The 25,482-nt window shown below is 43.8% G+C and overlaps 1 protein-coding gene across 1 annotated transcript in view; it reads left to right on the plus strand.

The window, feature by feature from the left end:
• The first annotated feature begins 288 nt into the window (after positions 1–288).
• The window catches only part of SIAH2 (siah E3 ubiquitin protein ligase 2), a 43,225-nt gene continuing 18,031 nt past the window's right edge, over positions 289–25,482 (plus strand). Inside the window, exon 1 of the mRNA XM_069213355.1 lies at positions 289–722. Coding sequence (XP_069069456.1) covers positions 387–722 — 336 coding nt within the window. The 5' untranslated portion in view covers positions 289–386. The remainder of the gene's footprint in view (positions 723–25,482) is intronic.

Below are 25,482 nucleotides of genomic sequence, written 5' to 3' on the forward strand. Positions count from 1 at the left end.
GCCGTCTCATCGTTCTTCATAAATGTAAAGGGTGCGAGAGATCTCACGCAAATGACCGCGCTTTCTGTAAATGGTTTCACTAGAGTCAAAACAAGCAAAGTCAGAGTTGTAAGACGCCTCCTGCTTGTATTGGAAGTTGATGAGTATATGTCCACCTGCTATGGCGCAGCCACGCCCATTGTTCACGCCTTTTGCGTCTATAGGACAGGGATGGCTATACCCACACCCGACATGGCCGCGGCCACGCCCATATAGTTTTCCGCTCAGCGCGTTCTAGTGTTTCCGATGACTGCACGCGCTAGCCGCTGCCTGGTGATCAGTTACCTGTGCAAGGGTGTTAGGCTCGCGCGGCAGCCTCATCACACCCATGGTGCACAGAGAGCGCGATGAGCCGCCCGTCTTCAGCCGGGGCCGCTGCTAGCAAAATCCTGGGCAAACAGCCTCCTTCGTTGCTCCCGGGAGCAACCACCACCGCTTCCCCGCTGCCCCCAGGTGCTGCTGCTTCTCCGCTACCTCACCACCAACTCATCTCGCTCTTTGAATGCCCGGTGTGCTTCGAATATGTTCTGCCTCCGATCCTGCAGTGCCAGGCGGGGCACCTGCTCTGCAACACATGCCGCCTGAAACTGACCTGCTGCCCCGCCTGCAGGGCGCCCCTTGCAGGCAACATCCGCAATCTGGCTATGGAGAAGGTGGCCACCTCTGTCTACTTCCCTTGCAAGGTGAGAATAAAGGGTGGAGAGATGGACAAGACAAGTTAGATGGGCATCAGGGAGATCAGGCGAGTGTAAACTGAAAAGTGACCGCAGGTTCACCAGGGGAAGGTTGGAGAGGAACTTAGTAACGTAATAATGGGGACAGCAGTTTGTTTAGTAGAGCGAAAGAGCAAAGAGTTCAAGCGAATGCCAAACAAGTGATCTGAAGAGCAGCAGAAGTATGGGAGCAAGCAGTGCCAGGCTCTGCATATGGACATTCTTGCATTTCCTGTGAGCAGCGAGGTGAAAGGCTGTTTTTAGGGGTGTATGGGCTGCCGATGCCCTGCATTCTGATTGGCTCTTGTTTTGCAAACATAATTCGAATCACATCAAGGCAGAGAATTAATGGCATCCTGCACTACTTTCGAAACGTGCCACTGTACACAGGAGCAACATGTTTCTCCAAAGTAGAAAAGTTTGTGCATATAAATAACCTGTGTGACAAGCACAAATATACTGGACGTTTAGCACAGAGACATTTGTGTTACGGAAGCTGCAGTGCCCATCACATGCACGGTACCCCACTTTGTAAATACGCAGACTTATGCCAAGGGGTATGGCATCAGTATAAAATGATTCCCAGACTTTCTTGTAGCTGCTCTGACTCTAAGGTGTTTTTTTGACATGCGGTGCTCCAATGTCCACGATTTGCACACCCAGGGAAGGGACACACTGGCTTACTAACACAAACCTATAGAGGGCACCCTTTCCCAATGACGTACACTCGACACAATGGTCTGATTTGTGTGTATGTGCTAAGTACTATACATAGGTCATGCATGTGCTACTTGTGTAGCACTAACCTGGTCGAAGGGCACAGGGGCTTCCACAATCTGTACGCTTTATACGTGACATGCTATTCCTCTATTTAAGAAATCCATATGTGACGGAAAATCCTTTTCAGTACCTTCTAGCGTTTGGAATGAGCTGCCATTCTGTCTCATCCCACTTAATTTTCCGGAAGAAAATAAAGACTTCTCTTTTCGATGTAACTTTCTATTTTGGTCCAGGATCTCAGCTATTTTGCTTTGAGCACCAAGAGACCTCTGTATAAATACCTAACGTAACTGGGTGCAGGTAATGCGCTTTGGCATTTCTGACTGAGGCACATTTCACCTAAGGCCTGTACTTGGGCACTGGTAGTTAATTTTGCCACCTGCAATGCTTCGAGTCCATTTGTAAGAGTCTACACTTGCAGATTCAAGCACATTGATGTTTCCATTACTTCAAATTTCTGATACTATTTGCACTGTGCCAATATAATTTGGGCAGTGAATTGTTGTAAAGCCAAGGGAGTAATGCATTGTCTATAGAGCGACATCCTCAGCCTATTTATAGTGAAAATATTGAGTTGTCACTTATTCCTAGATCTCTAAGTTCCTAGCAGTATTCCCTGTTAGAGCTTTGTATGTGTACAAGTGTTCTGTATTCAGAAGACTTTCAGAATTACTTGTCTAGTTACAAAATCTACTTAGTCATAAGGGTTTTTTGTATGTCCACGCTCCCATAAACCTGGGTTGTGTTTGCTTGTTATAATGTATGTCATGTCTCTGCTGCTCGATTTTTTTGACAGAAACTATGGGTTGTAGTCTAGTTTCTCATACAGATGTCAAATAATGGTAGACGGACCATGTCGTATGTTTGGTGAGGAATGGAGCTGGAAAATATTGGCGATCATGAAACCTCGTATAAAAATGAACAAACCCTTATGTTTGCCTATAACCTATAGGAATGCCACTTTAGGAATCTATTGTGAATGCCAGGCTCCTTAAAGCAGACTTCATGGACTTGGGAAAATAAAGTGCTTTTTTCACTAGTTGAAAATCGACAATACAAAAAGTAACTACTAACTCACACTTAAGGACTCACCAGGTTGGGACAACACTGGACAGGGGAATTATTTTCTCGAAAAGGCATTCTTGAGATAGAGCAATGTCTGCCAACAAAATACTAACGCAGAACCGAATTGATAGCAGGAATGTTTTCAACTTCACGAGTAGCGAAATTCCTGCTAGGAAAATGGATAACCGAAGGTAATTTATAAGCCGTGGGACATTCTGTTTATACAGATAGTAGGAATACAATATTAGAAAGAACATTGTTTGATAAAATATTATTTTAGTAGGTTTGAAAATGTGCTCTCTTTTTTCCTTTTGCTTCTTTAAATTGTAGCTATTTACCTCTGATAAAACTGAATTATGCATGGACTTTTAAGAACATAACAGTAAAGTAGTGGTGCAGTTGGTGCTTTAGTTCTGTTAGAAGAAGTTTTAGAATTGGCATGTTTTTCCAAGTTTTAAGGTTTTTGTAAAGTCACATAACAGTAACACACGGTGGCCCTGGTAGACCCATAAAAGAAGTATAAATTACATTCAAATTACATAGTCCATGGTCATTGTGAAAGTCTAGCATATTCTGTCCCCAGACCTTAATTGGACGCAACTTTTGCTGATCCCCTTAGTTGTTATCCAGTTATTTGACTTTTGGCTTCTGGAGTTTTAATATTAATTTGGGGTGGGTGGGATAAGTGCAGTAGGGGATTTGGAGTGGTAGTGAGTAGAACACGTTGCATACCAGCAGGGGAGTTTGTAGAAAGAATGCTGAGGAATAAATAATTATTTTGGTTATGCTGACTCGTATTGTGAACAGGCAACTCATAGCTCCAAAGTTGATCTTTGCAGGAGTACTATGTGGTGAGTGATGCATTGATTCAGAAATCACACATTGGATGCTGTCACCATAATGCTAGTTTTGTGCAGGTGTTCATACCTTAAGGACCTCTGCAGAAGCCCCTTTGTATGCTTCATCTACAAAAATGGAAACCTCCATGTGCAGTATAGTTGTGCTAGTCACTAGTCTTACAGCTTGCCCCTATAAGATTGAAGTTGCATTGTTTATTGTTTCAAATCCCCTGAAAACGGGAGTTGAGAAGCCTGTTCTGGGGCCTTAGAAATGAGCAGGGGCAGAAAGGGTGCAAACAGACAAGGAGGTTCACAGTGTGAGTAGGCTGTTATTTTGTGTATTTTTAGAAGTGTAAGTGCCACAGTGTTCGAAGATCCATATTTAGGATTAAGTAACATGTTGTTAGAAATTGGGTTGTTGCTTTGCAGAGGTAAGCACCCTGTCCTAGTAGGGACCACAATCCTAGTCAGGGTAAGTCCGTTATACACCATAAGTTAATATGTGCTCACCCTCTGGTAGACTCGTACAGAGCAAGCAGGCTTAATTTAGGAGGCAATGTGTAAAGTATTTGTATAACACTGAAAACAGTAACCCAGTGAAAACACCACAAAAGACTCCACACCAAGTTAGAAAAATAGGCTATATTTTCATGAGTAAAACCAACAAAAACCCAATAGATAGAAGTCGAATTAAGAATTTTTAAAGAATATCAGCAAATGTGGTGCTTAAAGCTTTATCTGGGGCTATCTTGTCATGCTAGACTAGGGTAAATCCAAAGTTCACACTCTAGATGTTTGCATACATTCCAACTTTTGGTAATTCCACTGGGCTGCTTCCCATTCTGAATCTTGTTTTATTCCCCTCCACCTTCCACTTTGCCACTTCAGACAGGGAAACAAACTATATGCACGTTTTTGCATTTCAACACTGCTTGCCAATCCATGTTCGCATTGTGAGATACACAGGCAACCCCAAAAAGCAGAGTCCCAACTTCTTCCTGATTAAATTCTTCAAAAGATTTGTGTCCCTAACAAGTTCTTCCTTAATTTCCCTGTTTAAAAAAAAAAAGCCACCCACAGCAGTCAATCACTGGAAGATGTATTTGAGGCCAAGGTAGCCATTATGCCAAAACTGGCTAAAACCCCCAGAACTCTGTTCTTACTATGACCCATGTCTCAAATTGCTGTACTGGTTTGTAGAAGCCTTTACCTTATTAATACACATGGACTAAATGGCTTTCTGCCACGGTGTGGTATTAAGCACTGTCCCGTACGTCTGCAGATGGCACTGGCTAAAATAGATTTTGAAAAAGCACTTGACTCCATAAGCTAGGAGTTCCTATTCCATGTTTTGCACAAAATCAACTTTGGCCCAAGTGGCCACAAATAACAGAATGTGCTGCACACCACCTGGGTCATCTTTGGCAAGAAAATGGTGAGCCATGGTAGGTGGCACCTGAAAGGCGGGAAACAGCTTTTGCACAGCACTGAGTACAAATGCTTGGGCATCCTTTTAGATAGTCATAGGTCATTTAAATCACACCTTCACACCCTGATAAGTAAAGGCGCTAGCATCATGCTCACCTTTACAACACTTGGCCAGAATCTCAAGAGTCTGATCCTAAACCTCTTACTTGGGGTAATGAAAGCAACGGTCACCCCCAACCTGTCATTAGGAAGTGAAATCACTGTGATCATTGAGGCCCACCTGCAGGATAAGATCAACACCAAAATCTACAAAGCTGCTTTGCATTTGCCAAAGCAAGCAGCACCTGCATCAGTAAGGCATGAGTTAAATCTAGTAAAGCATTCCTGGGCTAAAAGCAGTGCCTTCCTAACTTTTTGCCATCAGACTCACTTCTCCAGATTCCATGAATGGCCTACTTTGGTGACTCATAAGTAGCTTTTTCAGCCTGTGGGCAGAAATCATCCTTCACATTCTTTGCATCTGCCCCACACTGCTTCAGCTGAGAAAAATATTCCTTTGTACATAGTTTAACTGTCTGCTTACTTACTTGCCACCAGGCTGTAATGGCCTGTCTGACTTCAGTGAACACCATCCTAAATGTTAAAACAATCAAATTCCTCCAGGCGGCTGTGATAAAAATGTGGCCCGCTTGTTCCAACGATGATCTAGATCTAGGTCCTCAAACTTGCTTCATTATGATTCAGTGGCAATCAGACATCTGAGGTCTCAGTTCAGCCCCTCGCTGACTTCACTGACAAGGTCTTGCACACTGAAAGTTCAAAAAGAACCCCCCCCCCTCCCATGTTGGCTGGAGTGGTTGAGGCTCCCTCCTTCATTTATTGGGCTTGGGCATGCCCATCCCTGTGACAGTGTGAGTACTGACTGATGCAGATTATTCTGCCCCCACCCCTTTCCTCTTCAGGATCTGGGAGAAGCACTAGTAATTGCTCCCTTTGGGTGGGGAGTCCTTTGTTACTGCTGCTGGAGCAAAACGTAATTAACTCGGCATAACAGGGTAACAAAAGGCGTGGACACTGATCTTGAGCCAGAGAAATATGACATTTCTGGATGACCCATAAAGTGTACAGATATCATTTTGGAAATTACAGAATAGAATTTCCTGCACAGGTTACGCCCCAGTTTGATATGTCAGTGGTCTCTGTAGGTCAAAAGGGAAGCGGAACGGCACTCTTAAGGCAGTTCTCTCCCTGTGTGTTTAATCGGGGCACTACAGACAAAACAGTAAATCACACTGCCTTTTCTTATTGCTGTACGCTGACATTATAAGAACTATCTCAGGTCAATATCTAATCCTGCAAGTTACCAGTGTGCAGTTACCAGGCTGCACATAACAGTAGTCTCCCTCATGCAGCCCACACTTTTGCCTACGCGTTCATGTAACCAGTCAAGTGCCACCTTCCTTTGCTGCATTGCAGCGGCCTTATATCAAAAGGCGGACACTGGCGGAAAACACGCACAGGTCGTTTGCCATGTGATTACAGTGGATGAGATCCATGTAGTTCGACTCACTCATAGTAAAGGGTCCAAACCGGGTGATGCAAAAAGTCCGGGCATACTGAATGGACAGAACCCAACTGCAGCAACTCCCCATCTGCAGTTGTTGGGTTGCCCATTGATCTAGTACCTAAAATGACACTCCAAAGAGTGATTGAAGAAAAGCAGGGCTCAAAGAGTAGCCACTCACTAATAGGAACAGGATGCTGGAAAGTAAAATGAGATAGCACACTGTGCTGGAGTGCTAAAGATGAACAGTCATTGCAAGAATGGAAATATGGAATAGGTCATTGTTCTTTCCTAGAAAAAAGTTTATAAAGCTTGGGGATGCCTCTACAAACATGGGAAAATATGGTGCTCCTGGTGGGACCACTTCCAAAGCAACGATTCCTAAATAATAAACATCCCTCTATACCACCCTCCTTCCACACTTACACCATAACACAGATAATACTAGCAAACCCTTCCAAACAAACCTATGACAGATTTTCAAATGTAGATGATCACAGAAGTGATGCTTAAATGATACATCAAAAGGAAGACATGCAACGGCACACTAACCCATGTTTGTACAGCATAGTATTCCTGGTCCACATAAAGGAATGGTTGAACTTATGCTGTCTTGAATTGGGCATAAGTCTTAATGCATAGTGAATTGGTCATAAAGCTCTATGGATAGTTTGTATGCCTAATGAACGGTGGCTCTCCAGATCTCACCACCTCAACCCCTTAACCTTGTTGTGTATGACTGTTACGTTTTCCTTTCTTTTAATTGTTTGCTCCACTGCCCTATTCACCTTCAAGGCCTCTCTAAACTCAAAACCCTGGAGCCAGGTATACCTTTCACATAATCGACTCTCCACAGTGTCCATGTCTCCTTTCTCTCACTCTTGCCACAAACATATCTAATACTAATAAGCAAAGCTTCATATTGAACATTCATGTTTTTGACTGTTTTTATTGCGTTTGGGAGTGTGATTAGGTTTTTCTCACAACACGTGGTTAGGCCACGACAGTCCAGAAATCTAACACTGACCCTGGCATGCACAGCAAATGACCTTGGTGGCCTCACGTATTATTGTCCACCCAAAGTCGATAGTCGTATATGTGTAAGGCTCACTGGTAAAGTGTAAGTCACATACTTGGGCCCTCATTGTGAGTGGCCCCAACTTCGAATATTTGAAGTAGCTCCTGTTATTGCACATATTGTAATTTAAAGCAAAAACATTATATAGAGCTCAACAAATACTAAAAAAGTGACCTGCTCCTGAGAGTAGGATGAAAGGGAGGCTAAGCAGGAGGGAAGATAAGCTCAGCGAAAGAGGTGTCTGGTTAAGCAGGAAAAAGCCAGGTCTTCAAAGCTAGCCTTTCTGACAATAGAGAAGCTGGTAAAAAAAACTGTAGTTGGAAGGCATTCCAGGTTTGGCCCTCAAGACTGAGAATTCTCAACTACTTGAGTATTGCTGTGGCTTTTTTTTTTTTTTTTTTTTTGAAACATCATACATACTCATTATGATTCCCCTCACCTTCCCCAAATACCTTACATATGTTATGTGAGAAACTGTTGGATTCTCTTTTATCCTTACCCAGCATCCTGTTTCCCTTCACTTATTTCGTCCACATTATCAGTGACTGCCCATTATAAAATGTTTTGTGGACCACTCCCATGTGTACACCTACAGCCAGGAGGCATTTTTAGTGACCTTTTTATTTTGAAATAATAGGAAGGATGACATTATATTGCTGATCTTCAAACTGACATTATATTTGCCCAGTCACAAATTGGAAATTAAAGTGGACTCCTACAATGCAGTGATTATACTTTCGGAAATTAATTACATTCACATTAGAATATGTCACTTTCCCAGGTTAAGAAAATTAGCAATATTTTGATTACTTGGAAAAATAAAAAAAAAGAATCTACTAAGCACATGTCAGATTGAAAAGACATGCTAACTTTTCTTTACTTAAAAATGTAATGTCAATATCGAGATATTGACATGATAGCCTTTGCTTGCATATTTGATTTATTCTGATTTTAAAATGTCTACCAAGCTTTTCAAAATGTGCATTGCAAACGGACCTTTGACCTACCTCCCATCTTTCCCCTTTCTTTGCTACCTGTGCTTAGTATGGCTTTCCGTTCACTACATTGCATCTGCTGAGAGATTGGGATTAATTCAGGTCAACAGGATGGACAGTGTGGAAGCTGATGAGAGGCTGGAGGAGGCATGAGGAAGGATGCACGCCCCTGTTTGCAGAACCAAACCCCAAATAAAAAATGTCTAGCTTATGCGTCAAGACTTTTCAAATCTATTAAGGGTACGGAGGTGAGGATTATGCTTCTCTGTCCTATACTGTATTTTTTTCAGCAGCCAATCAAAGTTCACCAAAACAAAAACTACATTACCCATGACATTTTATATGCGCATCACATGCCCCAATCATGATAGAGTACCCCAGTATACATCCTGTCTGCCCTCAAATAGTGTCCTCTTTCTTTGTAAGCAGTCTCATAAGTACCAACATTTCGAGGCAAATGCATATTCACCAAAGTTCAAATGGATCCCAACGAGGATCTATGAAATTCCAAAATCTCACACTTGCAGAAATCCACCAGCCCAACAGGAGCCTACTCATGGATGGACATCCGACTATCTTGAATCAAAAAAGATCACAGTAAACAGGACTTCATTACTTAACATACAGGTGTTTGATCACCAAACCGAATTCAACCAGCCTTCTGGTCATTCCCTGGAACAGGAAAAAAAAGTTTGTAACATGCTCAAAGGAGAAACATACAACCGAAAATTTACACTGTATCAAAAACAACAATTTAACCAGGGTTGGTGACCAATACAGAATATAAGAGAACATATGACAGTACATTCAATAATATATGAATCATTCCACAGATACATCGGCGGGATAATCCTCGCCTCCGTGTCCTTAATAGAATTGAAAGTTCTTGACACTTAAGCTAGAAAATATTTTATTCTATGTCAGGACCAGAGGTTCTGATTATGCTTGTTCAAAGCTTCATCACCACCACATACCCGACATCGACAACTGGTTTATGTTAGAATTTTCAAAAAGTAGACTCGGATGACCAGTCCGCTGCCTTCATTATGTCCTCTAAACGTGACCCTAAGGCGCATGACTGAAAACATGACTCCTCTATCTGAATGCGCCCCAAACAATACCAGCTTCCACCAGTAACCATCTCATCCAGCTGGCTAAAGTAGCTGCTGACACCGGCATACAAGGTTTCTGAATGGCACTCATCAATTGACCACTCAAATCTTGTCTCAGTTCATCAGCAACAGTCTCATAAGCATTCAAACATTGAACCACACACAATTGTGGGTTCTCTGGAAACATAGGATAAGTTACCGACCTGCAATTAGACGTAGTCCTCCTAGTAATGTTAAACATCTCACCTTCTTCGTAATAAACTCTACTCACTAGATCCAAGGCCTGGATATCTGAAACCCGCTTACAAGAGATCAGACATAACAACATCGTCAATTTTGCTGAGAGATGTTTCTGTGAGAGAGATCGATTTGCTGGGCATTTATCCCAAAAATGCAAAATTATATTAACATCCCAAAGTGAAGAATATTTGGGTTTAGGTGGAACAGATAAACAAATCCCTTTCATAACTTTGCAAATTAAGAGATGTCTCCCTCCCCCCACTCGTTTACCACCTACCGGAACATGACCAGCAGAAATGGCGGACCTAAAATTGTTAACAGACCTGTAGGGTAGGCCGACGCTGCAAGTTCTGACAAGAAATTTACAATCATGCAAACGTCCGCCCCACGAGATGAGACTCTGCTTGTCACACCAACCATCCATCTCCTCCAAGCTGAGGCATAACTTTTAGAGGTGCCCACTGAGAAGGTGAGGCCCTTCTGCAAGTGTCGAATTTTTAACCTCTGAACGGCTTGATAGTGAGAGGGCTTGGGGAAAGTGGCTTGGATGAACAATGCCAAAAGACCCTCAGTCCTGACAATCGACCTCAAGGACCCAGTCTGGCTGGATAATGCAGAACTCAATTCTCACTTAAAATTGCAAATCTTCTGGGATGGTAGAATCAAAAGGGATTGAATCGAGTCTTTCTGGAAGCCTAGGAAATCTATCTGTTGAGAGGAAATCAAAAGTAACTTTTGGGGATTGATTATGAAGCCCAACTCCTGTAGGAGATATATGGTTCAAGAGAGGTGAGGTGTCTCAGGAGAGTCTTTGGGTCTAAAGCCATCAACAGGAGATCGTCCAGGTAGATTATCAACCAAATTCCCCGGGATCAGAGAAACTTTTCAGTTTGGTGCAGCAAGCATGGGTAGGCTTTAAACTCCAGGCAATGTTCTTGCCATAGAAACTGTGGAAATCTCCTGTGATGAGGAAACATGGGAATGGCCCTTTGCATGTGAATTCCCTTCATTTTGAAATGTCTGTACAAAATCCAAAGATTGAATTCCTTTAGGTTTAAGACCCGGCGATGACCCCCTCCTCCACCCCACCCCCCTTTTTTTCTACCAGAAAAGTGGGACTGATAAATCCCTGGGAGTGAGGGGTGGAGACACATACTGCCCCTTTGTCTAGAAGAGACTTAACCTCTGAGTCTATAAAGACTTGTCTATTTGGGGAAAGATCAGTTTGGGAGGGGTGGATTGAGTGGACATTTTGTAAAATTACAGTTTGAAACCCAGGGTGGTCTCTAGTACCCAGGGATTGTTGGTAATCTGTTTCCAATTGTCTAGAAATAACCCCCCCCCCAGTCACTTCTGAGAAAGGGAATAATTCTTACCAGAGTATCCTGAGTCTTGAATCGCTCCTTGTTGTCCATGACAGGGATCTCTGCAGAACCTATGACGTTCGTCTACCCCCCCTCCCGTCCCCTATAGCATGTTGGTTAGAAGGTGGATTCTTAAGAATCTCCGTACCAACCTCCTCTCCCTCAAGGGTAATAGGCTTATTGAGGGCCTGTGAATGTGCCCACCATAACTACTGGCCCTGACAAAAAGGCCTCTCTTGAATACTTTTTTCAGGGACATTTGTGCCTTGTCAAGAATGGAATACGTGTAACAGAATATTGCGAGCTCTTTGACAAACAGGCCTCCAAACAGAAGTCTCTCTGCAATTAGACCAGCATTGGAGGCGCCAAACTGTTTAGTTTAGGGTCAGTCCGCATTAGAATAGAACCCTTGTGTTCTGAGGATATGGCACAGTTAGTGTTCCTGAGTTGGCAGATCACCCTTTGTGCCCATTCGATTAAAATACCAGTATCCACAGGAGACCCGGAATCCTTGGCTTGATAAGCAAGCTCCAGGATCTTGGGTAACGGACCGGTCATGTCAAGAAGCTTGCCTTGACAATTACGCAAGTTTTATCCAGTCCCTTCTTCGGGTCTCTGGCATACGTTTTCATGAACGTGACGTTGGTGGGATCAATTTCGGGAGTATCCGCATCTTTCCCTTTTAAGTCTGGCCTGGGGCATTCTGATCTTAGACAAGAGTGGACCTCCTAGTCGAAACTCTTGCTTATTTGCAATTGTACATATTTTCTCCCTCAGGAGGAGCCGCCCAGTTAAAAGCTCAGGGTGTACTATCTCTGTAGGTTCAAAAGTCAGGACCTCAGGAACTGTAGGAGTGGACCTTTTCTTTGCTTTTTTTTACTGGGTCCTGGTTTGTCAGGATCATCTGAATTGGAGGAGGAGGAGAAGATCTCCATCTCCTGTGAGTAATCTGATGCAATGGGAGAAAATGTAGACTCCGGCTGTTGAATCGTGCTGTAGTTATGCTCATTTGCTCTTTTGCGGTGTAATTTATGAAAGGCTTCTGCGTGTGCTTCAGACGGCGATAAAACTGCCTTTTTCCCTTTACCCGTGTGCGTAGAATCTTCGACGGCAGCTAGTAGTCCGAACATCCAATCTTGATTGCGGACATAATCAAGGAGCTGCCATTAAATGGGCCCGAAGCCCTGACCAGGGCATCATTAACAGATTGTTGGACTCTGCAGTCCAAGGCCTCTACCAGATTCATTTCCATGTGACCGTTGGCATCTTCAGGGTAATAAATAACCTGCTTCAGCCTACTAAGGGTCCCACTGAGCCATTCTCTTGCCTTATATGTAGGAAATTATTGTGTTAAGCAAGAGAGAGTAAATGGGGAGTGTAATAACCCCTGCCATGCTAGAGAGAAATAGCCTCAATAAAGTGTGGAGAGAGCAGCCTGGGAAGACACTCTAATCAAGGCCTCGGTCAATTGTTAAACCCTTGCTCACTGAAACTAGGACGTCAAGTGGGGAGCCAAGTGTATGCAGCTGGGCACAAAAACGATCGTTTTGCAGAGGCATGAGCCGGCGCTTGAAAGCCTTTCACTTTCTGAAGTGTGTACTTCTCTGCAGCGCAATCCTAAGGTAGTAAAAATAGAAATAGGACTGCACTCGAGGAAATGAGCACGTCTGCCCCATGTTCCACTGGAGGCAAAAGCCTGTCGGCTGGAAAGCAGGTTGCGAATTAGACATGCAACATCATCGGCGCGTGTACCAGAAAGTCACGTTGTTACAGTAATTAGCCAAAACTCAGTTTAACAACATAGAGTACAACATGGGTAAGTACTTATCTGGCTGCGCAGCAGCAAAGAAAGAATCTATTTGAGGGCAGACAGTATTTATACTGGGATACTCTATCATGATTGGAGTATGTGATGTGTATATAACATGTTCATGGGTAATGTAGATTTTGTTTTGGTGAACTTTTATTGGCTGCTGAAAAAATGCAGTAAAGGAAAGAGGAGCATAATCGGAGCCTCTGGTCCTGACATAGAATTCCTTATTTTTAGACATGAGTTATACTCTTGTTCTTCCTGTTTCTCCTAGCCACTCTCTGGCTTCTGCTGATGCCCCTGTCCCCACCGCCTAAATTCATGGCTGTGGGATGAGTGTGCTCCACATAAATGGTGGGAGGAATTGCCTGAAGGTGAATGTGAAGCGGACCAAAGGAATAAGCGATGTTCGCCAGTTGGAGAGCTCTGGGCATTGCGTTGCAGCCAGTGCTTAATTTGAGCCAGTGGTTTCAGGTGACCAGCACCCGAAATTGTCAACACAGACACTAACGACAATCTGCCACATGGTGCTGTTGTTTGTGTAATATAGAGAGGAGCACAGCGACAGTTGTTAATAAATTAATTTACTATGGAAATAACTGATACCTGCCACCCAAGACATTCATATAGATTTGGGGCCTGGAATAGTCTAAGCTGTTACACTTGTGAGAGTGTGATTCTTAGTAGTTGTGCTGATACTGTCAGTAACAGCGATGGTAGGGGCAGTGGGTGGTACAAGCTACAGAGGCCATTCTGTAAGAGTCCTTGAGGGCCACCATGATGTTCAAAACCACATGCCTTATTCCAGAGCATACATTGCATTTGCCCATCACCCAAATCACATCCATGTTTCAAATGAACATTACTTGTGCTTTTATGACCCTGTAGACAATTGGTGTGTGTTTCTGTTGCGGAGATCGTAGTGTGGAGGCTGTCCGTCCCATCCTTTTTAGGATCAAGCACACAAGGGCTCCGTCCCTGTTGTAATCTCTCTTTGGGCTTTTAACCTCGCCCATGTCACGTCTGTCACTTTCATTGATTCGTGGGCTTTCCTTTTTAAAATCCGCTTGATTTCATTAGTGAAAGGCATGCATACATCATGCCTTTTCCGGTGTTTAGCCCTCCTCTAGCGCACTGGCCAACTACTGAAAACATAAGAGGCTCCATGTTTTCAGCATGGTTTCCGGACTATTTTATCTTTTCATTTTCAGTGCTGCACAATGGGTTTTACATAGCGCGATCGCACTTGTTTTTTTTCTTTGAATTTGTGTGGCAAGAAAAGTCAGGTTAGGAGTTTACAACGCTAATAGCTCTAACTCGAGCAAATGCGAGACCCGTTGCACTGTAAATGCTTGTTTACTTTGCTGCAACCTGGCTGGAGATGTCGTGCACAAGAATACCAATCACATAACGTTGAAGCCCCATGATTCCCTGAATGTGCGGAGGAAGATACACGATGATAGGAGTCTCCACTAAACAAGTAGTCTCAACCAATAAAGTGGTTTTCAAGAGACTCCACTTACCCAGACAAAATGGAACCCCAAAGAGCCATCTCGGGCCCAGAGAGAATCTTACCACTTGCCAGCCTGCTTTGGGGTTAAAATTCCCACTGCAGTTTATCTGCCATTGCATTGGTTGATTTACTGTGTGCTCGGCAGAAACCTTAGTATACACTGTCTCTTCACTGCTTTGACACTTCTCTCATTCCTTATTATACTCTGGTCATTATCACTCTTACTCTTGAACTGATGTTATCATGTTTTTTCATCCTATGATATCTCCAGCTTTATTTTGTTTGCAAACCAAACTGTTCATGTGAGACAGTGCGCCACACCAGATCCCTGATCCCGCTCATGTACAGATCTCCATTAGTTAATCATGTGTCCATAGTGCTTTACATTGAACCTTTGTGTAAATAAAACATAGCATCCAAACATGGGCTTGCGTTACTGCCTACCTTGCTACCTGGTCACAGTGCTCTAACCTTTGAGTGTTTTAGCTTCATCCATTGTCTAGGGTATAGTTTTATTCTGGTTGTAAGGTAAGCACTTTGCTACTTAGAAAGTACTTGAATATCCTTGTAAATAATGAATTAAGATAGCACTCCACGAAGGACACGGTCACCTTTCTAGTTGCAGTGTCAGTTCCTTACGAACGTTTCTGGTTTCCTAGCAACCGTAATTAAGAGCTTTGTAAACTTTAGCTGCATAGTTTGAGTGGCATGTGCCACAGTGAAAAATGCCAATCCGGTCATACAGTATGAATTACATTTATTTCAAAATGTGTTGCAAAAATGTTTTTCAGTATGAATTTTAGAACGTGGCCACTGGCTGGATTCAGCCCCCCCCACCCACCCCCCCCAACCCAATTGCTCACGTTTTCAGCCGAATGATTTTCATGGATGAAAAAAAAAACATAAATACATGCAGGTGAGATACAAAATGATACAAGTAGCTTGGGTTTTCATTCGACAGAAAGTCTTTCGTAAGGAGGTTGGTGGGAGAAAGAGTCAGAAGGTGACTTTGTGGCGAGGGTGTAAAATAAGAAAACGTAATGCAGGTTGCATAATCCTCTGGTAGACGAGCAAGGGGTTGTAGGCAAAACCATGGAGATTCGGGAGGGCAAGCGGTTCGGGGTCGGGTAGAGGGAGAGAGGAAGAAGTGATTTGTTTTGTTGCCTTAGGTGTAAGGGGCGTCCTTAAGCCTGTCCTCAGCGATGCTTTCAGATTGTACCCTTTCTTCTGATTCATCAGGCTTCTTCTAGAAAGAGTGCAATTTTTAGGATGCTTTCATTTGCTCCCATGGCATTGGAGGCACATAAGCATAGGTTTATTTGATCTCATTCCTGGCTCTCTCTAGAGGCATTTTGTTTTTGTTCTGAATACGTTGTTAACTTCTTCAACCCCTAGCCGCAGCACGGAGAGGCTGGACACTTTGTCTTTTTGATCTTGTGACCAATTCTTTATTTAAATGGAGGTGTTTGTGCAGATTATGAAGAACAATCTTTTCTGTGCTATAGTGATGTTCATCCTGAGGTAGGAGGCTGGCACTCTGTTATGCATGCCTGAAGATATCGGGGCAGAGTATACCTTTCTTTGATTCACAGTTAGTATGGCTTCCATCTGAGTTTCTCTCTGAACTTTTCCCCCTAAGAATGCTGTTCCAGTGATAGTGTGGTTCCATCTTTGCTGAGCCCTCATCAGGGGGCACTTGTGTAGAGCTGCTAAAGAAAGTCAGGCAACCATCCACACTTGGATAGAGGCGAAGGATCCAAGCAGTCTGTGTGTAAATGACTCGTGTTATGGTGCCTTAAGATTGCCAGATAGCTCTACAACCGTACACAGCATGATAGCACTGATACAGTGTAACTCCATGCTGGGATGTTGTCTCAGCTGCATTTCAGAAACATGGATTAATAACCAAGTGATAAATTGTCATATTTAATCATATTATTCTGTTGTACTGCTGTGCACACTCGCTGGCTGTTATTTCTCATACAAGGGACAAAGGTTTCTAAAAGATTTTGCTTCACCACAGAGAATTCAAAACTCTGTCAGAAAATCTGAACCACTTCAGCTATACTTTGAAAAACTTCAGTAAAAAAGAAATCTATTTACATTGGTAAATCTTGTCATAAGTGCACCAGTGCCAATACATCTTTAAACTCTGCTGCGGATTCGGCCTCCGCACAAGTATCCTGCTCTCATCTTCACTCCTTGTAGGCCTTCTCCAACAGTAGGAGGGAGGTGCTGAGGAAGACCAGCACACCTGATGGCCATGTCAGACAGCAGTACCCCTGGGAAGAGGTCTGCCTTTCTCATTCTGTGCCCCTGATTTGACAAGCAGGTGCAAGTTGTGCGGGCACAGAGTCAAAACAGTTTTCTTAGTTTAAAAACAAAAAAGTGCTGTTTCCCTAAGGAAAGGTTGCTCGCCATCTTTGGATCCAAAAATATGCGCTGCGCCATTTGAAAGGGGAAACTGTGGATTGAGAGAGGAGCTGCCAAGCCTCCTGCAAATTATGGTAGAACAGTTCGGCATTGCCATGGCTGTTTTGTGAGCACATGGTGTAGCTGAAGGATGGGTCCTGCGTACAAGTTGTGCCTCCCGAGCCTCTCAGTGACCACTGCTACAGATTGCCATGCCTTGGGTCTGCACGGTGACATAACACAAAATGATGTCCCGCAGAATGTGATGAGGGTCTACTGATTCTCCCATGTCTCACAAATATTAATTGGTCTTAGGGTGGCGCAGTGGATATTCACGAATTAAACCACGGTGCGCCTTGCTCAAGTATGTGTAACTTATTAACTTTGTCTTTTCACCGGGGCTGCTCTGTGTGTTCTAAGTTGCCTGGTTGTGTTCTGCCTGAAAACACTGCGCAACCGAGTAGCGAAGTGCACTAAGAACTTTGCAAATACTCCTGTGGATCAGGCAGCATTAGTCAATGATTGGTCCCTACACAAGAATACACTTCACATTCAAAAGCTTCTTATGGAAGACCTCCTAGACATCTTATTTCTTACCGAAATGTGGACAAGTGATAGCTATGCACCATATTTCATTAGCTTTTCCTGAGGATTATACTAGGTTTCATCAAGATAGAGCTGGGAAAAAAGGTGGGGGTTTGCCATAATTATTTATAATAATAATAATAAAACAAACCCTGAAGTGTACCTCTTTTGAAGTCACCGAACTCCAGGGGGATGAATCCTTTGAGTTTGACCCTTACCCCTCAGCAAGCAAATCCTTGGCTGGAGTTATAATTTACCACCTTCGCAGCTATGCTGGAGAATTTTTGTCCGCCCTAGACGACTGTGTTTAAATATCTCCTAAAATATTCCAAAGTCTCCACCTTTTGGAGATCTGAACATTCACGTGGATACAGTTGATGATCATCATGCACGTCTCCTTGACAACAAGTCTGCTTGGAATTTAAAGCAGTTTGTGGAACAAACCTCCCATTTAGCAGGTCACATGCTTGACCCTATCTTTTCTAACTGTTGCCCCGATGTATCGGATGTGGTTTGTAACACTTGGATGGACCATGCAACAGTATATTTTAGCTGGAGATTAGAGCGGGGTCCCAGAAGCAGAAAGCTTCAGCCTTTTTTATCCCATCAAAGTTGGGCAAATACCACCACTGAGGAGATTACTCCCATTCTCACCATAAGTGTCCCTTCTTCGACTATGCTGTTGAGGTGGATGCACAGGCAGTTAATGCTTAGTTGGGAAATATAGCAGACATGGTGGTGCCCATTAAGATAGGGTCTGGCCTCCTAAGCCATCCCTCAGCTCTTTGGTACAATGAGGGGCATAGCAAAATGCGCCAGCAATGTAAAAAGACTTGGAAGATCTTTCGAAAGCTCTACTTACTTGCTAACAAGGAACTTTACAAGAAGGAGTTACATATCCACCACCAAGGAATACAGAGAACCCAAGCTAATTTCTTTGCCAGTGAAATTTCCATGTCAGCAATAAACCTAGAGAGGTTTTCAAGATTGCCAACAAATGTTCTAACCCTAGTGCCTTAACACAGCCCCATGAGGCCTTCCCTAAATTTTGCTTGCAACTCTTGGATTTTTCGATGACGAGATCAAGGGCATTGTTTATACTTTAAAGGTATCACGATCTGGTAATACCTCTGATACCAACTGGTTTGGGGACCAGCCTCTGACAGCTTTAATCACATGCTCCTACTCCCTGACAGAATTCACCACCGTTTCTTTGTAGGACTGTGAGAAAGCCATGCCCTTACATCATGTAAGTCGGGCTCCCCAGATAATCCTTGTCCTACCTCATATTTTGGTGGCCAATCATGGGGCTATTAATCCCATTCTTAACTCCCTTTTAAATTACTTATGTCAGTCCACCATCCCTAGCTGTTTGGGAAACAAACCTAAGCAAACACCAGTACTGAAAAAACCTTTGACCTATAAGTCTATCCTGGCCAATTACAGGCCCATATCACTACTCCTGACCTTTTCAAAGATTCTTAATAACTGATCAATGCCCAATTGTCCAAGTATTTAGACTCCAACCAGTTGCTGCATCCATCTCAATTTGGCTTCTGTCTGGGATACAGCACTGAATCTACTTTGGCAGAGGTCTCAGACATCATCAAACTGGCTCTGGACACAGGGAAGCAAGTAGCCCTACTGCTTCTAGATTTATTATTATCCTCATGCAAGGACTGAGGGACATTGAGATAGGTGGGTCCGCCTTGGCCTGGTTTGGCTCTTTTCTTTCGCGCAGATATCAATCAGTATGGAATGCCCTGTTTTGCATCAGACTCCAAACATCTAAAATGTTGGTGTTCCTCAGGGCTCTGCCCTAAGTCGAATGCTGTTTAATGTCACTATGACTCATTTGGTAGTCCTTGTGAAATCCTTTGCAGTGCAGGTGGTATCCTAGGCTGACAGCCCAGATCCTCCCTACCGGGGAAAGTAATGTATCCAATGCCCAGAACAGATTTGAAGCGTGTCTGTCAGGAGTATCTTAGAGGATGCACTTGAGCAATCTCCGGTACAATACCAGTAAAACCAAAATACTATTCTTTTGGCATCCCTCCCTTTCTTTGTGCGGCCAATTTTGGCACAGCTCTTCTCTTTTTACCCCTCCCACAACAGTACTTAACCTCTGGTTGAAGTTCGACAGGAAAATGTCCTTCAGCTCCCACGTGGACAGTGTGGTAGGAACGTGCTTTGACCGTCTTAGATCCATAGTTCCTTCTCACTGCCAGAAGATGGTAATCTAAGTCCTCATAACCTGTCAACTGGACTGGGCCTACACTCTCTATTGGGGTCTCCCATTGACCAACTTAAGAGATTCCAGCTGGTGCAGAACGCCGCAGCCTGTCTCCTCCTTAATCTCCAGAACAAAACAACCTAATTCACGCACACCTTGAGGAATTGCATTGGTTGCAGTTCAGGAAGACCTCACTTCAAGAGGCCCATAGAGTCTTTTATAGATCAGGTCCTGGTTATCTGGCCAGTAGGCTCATACATTACCATCCAGTGATAACTATGTGCTCCTTGGATGCCCTACTGACTGTTGTGCCAAAACTTAAGAGGAAGAAATGGGGAGCACCTCTTTCTCTGCTCTTTCCGCATCTGGCTGGAATTCCCTTCCTCTCTGCTTGCCACTAAAGATGAAGACTACTTTAAACGGAGCCTGAAAACCTGACTGTTCAATCGACCATTCTGATTTACTCCTTCGGATGAGTGGTTGATGAACCTTTAACACCAGAACACTCGGCAGAGTAGCTGTGCTCTGTACAGACACCGCTTGATTGATTGATTGAACGGGGACCCACTATTGGCGTGGCCACACCCAAATGGGAGGTTGGCGGTCCACCTGTGCTGCAGAGTGCAGGTACACTCATGGGTCGGCATGTGGCTTTATTGGCAGGGATTCTAAATCATTTTCAGGGGGCCAATCCTCTTTTTTTTTTTTTTTTTTTTTCCTTCAGGAATCCCTGCCTTTTTTATTGGTCTAAATTTTGCCAGATTATACACTGTGCTGAGTTTCAAGTAGCATTGGGCAAACAAGCCATCTGCTGTACACAGACATTCTCTGCCTCTAGGGAATTCATTGAGGACTGTTGGATTCAGAGTTGATGACCACTAATGAAATTATGTTAAATATATTGGGGTATGAATCAAAAGTCTTGCAGGTAGGGGATGACTATGTAGTGAATTGGTGTAAGGAGAGGCATTTCTGTTGTCATAAACTGAAATTCCAGAGGGCATTGATCATTCTGTGCTGCAGATTTCCTTATCACTTTTTAGTTGTTTTGTGGGGGTACCAGTTAATTAGGGCTGGTTGGAGTGACCACAGTACCCAGATGTTGGTGTTAAAATACTAATGCCTGCGTTCTTCTGCTACGGCGATGCCCACCCCGCAGAATTTGATTCCCTTGGTCCAGTGTAGATGCTTGAAGTGGACCGAAATAATCCTAGCGGAATTTTGTGGGATGCTGTTTAGTAAGCTGAGTCCTGAGCTCGAATATTGTCTTAACCCCAGCTTTCCCAGCAAGGAGGTCTGTCAGGCTTCTCTGTTCTTTGTTCAGGGGTGCAACTTGCTCTTACAGCCCTTTGTCAAGTTCTCTCAACTCAGAACAACCCTGGGTGGTTTAATGTAGCATGCTCTAAAGCTTGTTGAACTTTAAAATTAGCCCTTAAACAAATCTCAAGAAATTAGTGGGAGGTGCAGAATTAGGGGCTAAGGGCCCACTATAGATGAAGGAGAGAAAGAATTCACTGTAGTATGATGCCAGGGATCAGTTAGTTTCTGCCTGTAAACTAAAAGATTGTGCCACCTTTTTGGAGAGTTCTGAATCACTCCCTCTTTGCTGAGGATTTTATGTCAAGGCTGCGTCATTCCGGATTGCCTATGCGTTGATCCAGTGGACCGTGTGTCGGAGATCCAGTCCCAACGCTGGTGCTGCATCGATCTCCACTCAGGGAGCTAGGCTGCGTCGTTCCTGTTCGGCGTACAGTGATTTTCTTACTGTGATGTAGGCTGTGCGTCGTTTCTGGCAGGCTGTGGGTCAAAATTGAGATAGTCTTTTTGGCCCTGAGACTTCAGAAGATGGGAGGCAAGCTCAATCCAGGCCCTTGGAGAGCACTTCACAGCAGAGCCAGTTGGCAGCAAGGCAGCAGAGCAACAGCAGGGCAGCAGTCCTTTGCAGAAAAGCAGTCAGGTGAGTCCTTTGGGCAGCCGGGCAGCTCCTCCTGGCAGATTGCAGGTTCTGGTTCAGAGTTTCCTCACCAGTGGTATCTTGTCCCAGAAGTGTCTGAGTTGGTAGGGTCAGAGACCCTGTTTAAATACCCAAATGTGCCTTTTAAGTGGGGTAGACTTCAAAGAGTGGCTTAGAAGTGCACAAGGTCCCCTTTCAGTTCCATCCTCTCTGCCAGGTTCCCAGTGGGGGTTGGCAGTCCATTGTGTGAGGGCAGGCCACTGTCCTTTGACATGTAAGTGTCAGGCCCTCCACTCTCCCAGCCCAGGAAGACCCTTTCAGTATGCAGATGTGTGCAGGTGTGATTGAGCATCCTGTGTTTGGGGTTGTATGAGTGGAATGCACAAGGGAGCTGTCAACTAACCTAACCAGATGTGGATTGTGAGGCACAGAAGGATTTAAGTGCAGAGAAATGCTCACTTTCTAAAAGTGGCATTTCTAAAATAGTAATATTAAATCCAACTTCACCAGTCAGCAGGATTTTGTATTACCATTCTGGCCATACTAATTATGACCTTGTTACTCCTTTCAGACCAGAATCTACCACTCAAACAGTATATGAGGGTAGCCCTAATGTTAGCCTATGAAAGGATCAGGCCACGTAGCAGTGTAAAACGAATCTAGGAATTTTACACTACCAGGACATATGAACTACACAGGTACATGTCCTGCCTTTTCCCTACATAGCACCCTGCCCTATGGGTTACCTAGGGCCTACCTTTTGGGGGCATATATATGTAAAAAAGGGGAGCTTAAAGCTTGGCAAATACTTTTAAATGCCAAGTCGAATTGGCAATGAAACTGCACACACAGGCCTTGTGATGGCAGGCTTGAGACATGGTTAAGGGGCTACTTATGTGGGTGCAAAACCAGTGCTGCAGGACCACTAGCAGCATTTAATTTACAGTCCCTGGGCACATGTAGTGCACTTTACTAGGGACTTATAAGTAAATTAAATAAGCCATTGGGTATGACCCAATGTCACCATGTTTCAAGGGAGAAAGCATATGCACTTTGCACACTTTACCACTGCTAACCAGTGCTAGAATCCTAAACCCAGTTTTTAAGAAGGGTGAATGGGGTGACACTAAATGTTACAGGCCCATATCCCTTATTGATACTACTGTTATGGTACTAGGGCAGGTCGTCCTTTAAGAGCTTGTTGGACTGAGCTGTGGAGAAAAACATTTATTATAGACTCCCAGTATGGTTTCAAGCCTTATCTGGGCACCATTGACCAATGTTTAAATGTATACCTTGCGATTCAGAAATATATGGTTGCCAAAAGGGCTCACTTTTCCTAGCCTTTATGGACCTTTCCTCTTCCTTTGATCAAGTGAATCACTCAAAGATGTGATCTCTGTGCTCTCCTTAGGGATCGAACAAGATTTGGCCTCCTTTTTGGCCATCTTCACAAGGATATGTCTTCCTCATTTGGATTTAGGGAGGATGGTGCCTGCACCAAATATTTCTTTATTACTAGAGGGGGTCAGACAGGGGTACATTCTTGCCTCCTTTCTTTTGACTGTTTACATCAATGGGTTAGAGGCTGCTTTGTTGAGGGTGGAAGGAGACCCCCACCCCACCTTGGGCAGGTACCCAGGCTCTACCTGTTCCTTTATATGCAGACTATGGCATACATATGTCAAGGACGGCACCTTTAGCATCTGCTTGACTCTATGTAGAGTTTATGGGGGACATGGATCTCTCAGTACCACAAAATATTTTGTGATGTTGCGAGGGCTAAACCAGCCAAAAACAAAAGCCATTCCTGCCTTAATGCCAGGATCTCTCAAGTCTGTTCTTTCACCTACTTGTGTATCTTGTTTGATGAGAAGTCCACCTGGGGTACTGCTAGCTTCTCAAACAGGCTAAGATTAGCTAGACTGTGCGGCTAGGTTCTGGATTTTAGTTTGTGTAGGTAAGAAGCCTATAGAGGTCTTGCTCAACATCTACAAAGCAAAGTGTGTCTCTGCAACTTGCTATGGCAGTGACATTTGGGGGTATCGGGATTGCAGCTCCATCCAACAAGGGTGTGGAATTCCTGTAGCCCAATGCCCAGGACATATTGCTTGGGGTCAAGGACAACAATTTTTTAGATTTATTTTGTCCCTTTGGCTGCCAGTTTACAGGAAAGAAAACTGTCTGCAGCTGAGGTAGTGTGTCCATATGTTAATGCTGTTTGAACTTTTATTTATGGTTCGTTGATGCATAGCCTTTATTATTAGGGTGAGCGCGCTAAATGAACATTGTAAGGTCACACTGCACTACTGATCCAGTAAAAATAGGTGTACACACGTTTGAAAGGTTTATCAATATGAGCCTCATATAATGCTCCCAGAATGTTCTTTAATTAGATGCATATATTTGCAGAAACTTGTAAGCAAGATTGATGATTCTTTGCTTTCAGTATAAAATGCAAACAAACACAAATGATGGGTGGAATGTTGTACCAATCAAACATTCACCCCTAGTCACAGATCTGGGTTTAATCCATCAATTCTTTTGCTCACCACGTCACCCCAGTTTGGACCCAGACAACATTAAGTATGTTCTGGTGGGAAAAACTATGTCTTTAGTGGGTGTGCGCTTAAACATCTCGCAGCTGCCTTTTTCAGGACATCAGGGATTAAAAGTGGCTGTTTCGTCCATTCAGGATCATTCCTTCCCAGGGCCTTTAATGCTCTTTAATGCTTAGGCCAATGGTTCCCAATCTGTGTGTCATGGCACCCCAGTGCGTAGTCAAAACTAGACAGGGGCGCCTCGCACCAAGCGCATAGTTTGGGAACCACTGTGTGACATGAATTTGCCTGTAAATTAGATCTTTTTGAAGCACAGAACTGCAGTTTCACTCCCTCAGCTCTCTCTGGCCAGGCCAGTCTCTGACAAGGGAATAATAAGCTAAGCAGCCTAGGCAGATGAAAGAAAACATTTCAGTCAGTAATGTGCAGTTAAAGTGTCAAAGCCAAGCTATTTATGATGCTCGGGTGTACTTGTCACCAGTTATCACCAAAGAAAATTAATAAACTCACAATTACCAGTTCCATGCTACGTTTTAAAAACCTACACAGGCTGTCTGAAGTGTTCAAAATTCATCAGTGGAGGCAAGACATTTGCAGTATTCAGAGCAGGTTAGTGTTTGGGTTAATTCAGTTTGCAAAAGAAGAAATAAGTGAATATGTTGATGCTTATTTCACTAAAAACATATGAAAATATTCATAAGCAACTCAGCAGATCAGAAACAGAAGACCAATAGCAAATGGCATTGGTTAGAAGTATAAGTTCAGAACCTAAGGTAAAGACAATAGGCCAAAGGTCAGAACAAATGCACACAAATGTGGAAAAATGTGCCCAAACCGAGGTCACTGAAAAAAACATTGCTAAAGGCAGAGTGTGTGGTGGGACCTGGGAGGGACACGTCTGGGACCCTAGGGAGCTGGCACAGCACTGATGTCATTATCATCTCTGAGCTGAGAGAGGCGCAAGCACCAAAAAGACAGGACACGGGTGTCAAAGTCATTGGGGTGGAACAGTCAGGGAGCTCAAGGACTCCCAACACCAGGGGCAAGAGAGCAAACAGGAGATTCATAGACAGCATAGACAAGGTGTGCCCGCAAGTGACATAAGGCGTTAGTGTCCACACACAAGACCTGAGGGTAGCGACAGGAGACCTGAGGACATGGACAGGAGACCTGAGGACACAGACAGGGGGCATGAGG

Source organism: Pleurodeles waltl, chromosome 11, assembly GCF_031143425.1.
Source record: "Pleurodeles waltl isolate 20211129_DDA chromosome 11, aPleWal1.hap1.20221129, whole genome shotgun sequence".
NCBI lineage: Eukaryota > Metazoa > Chordata > Amphibia > Caudata > Salamandridae > Pleurodeles > Pleurodeles waltl.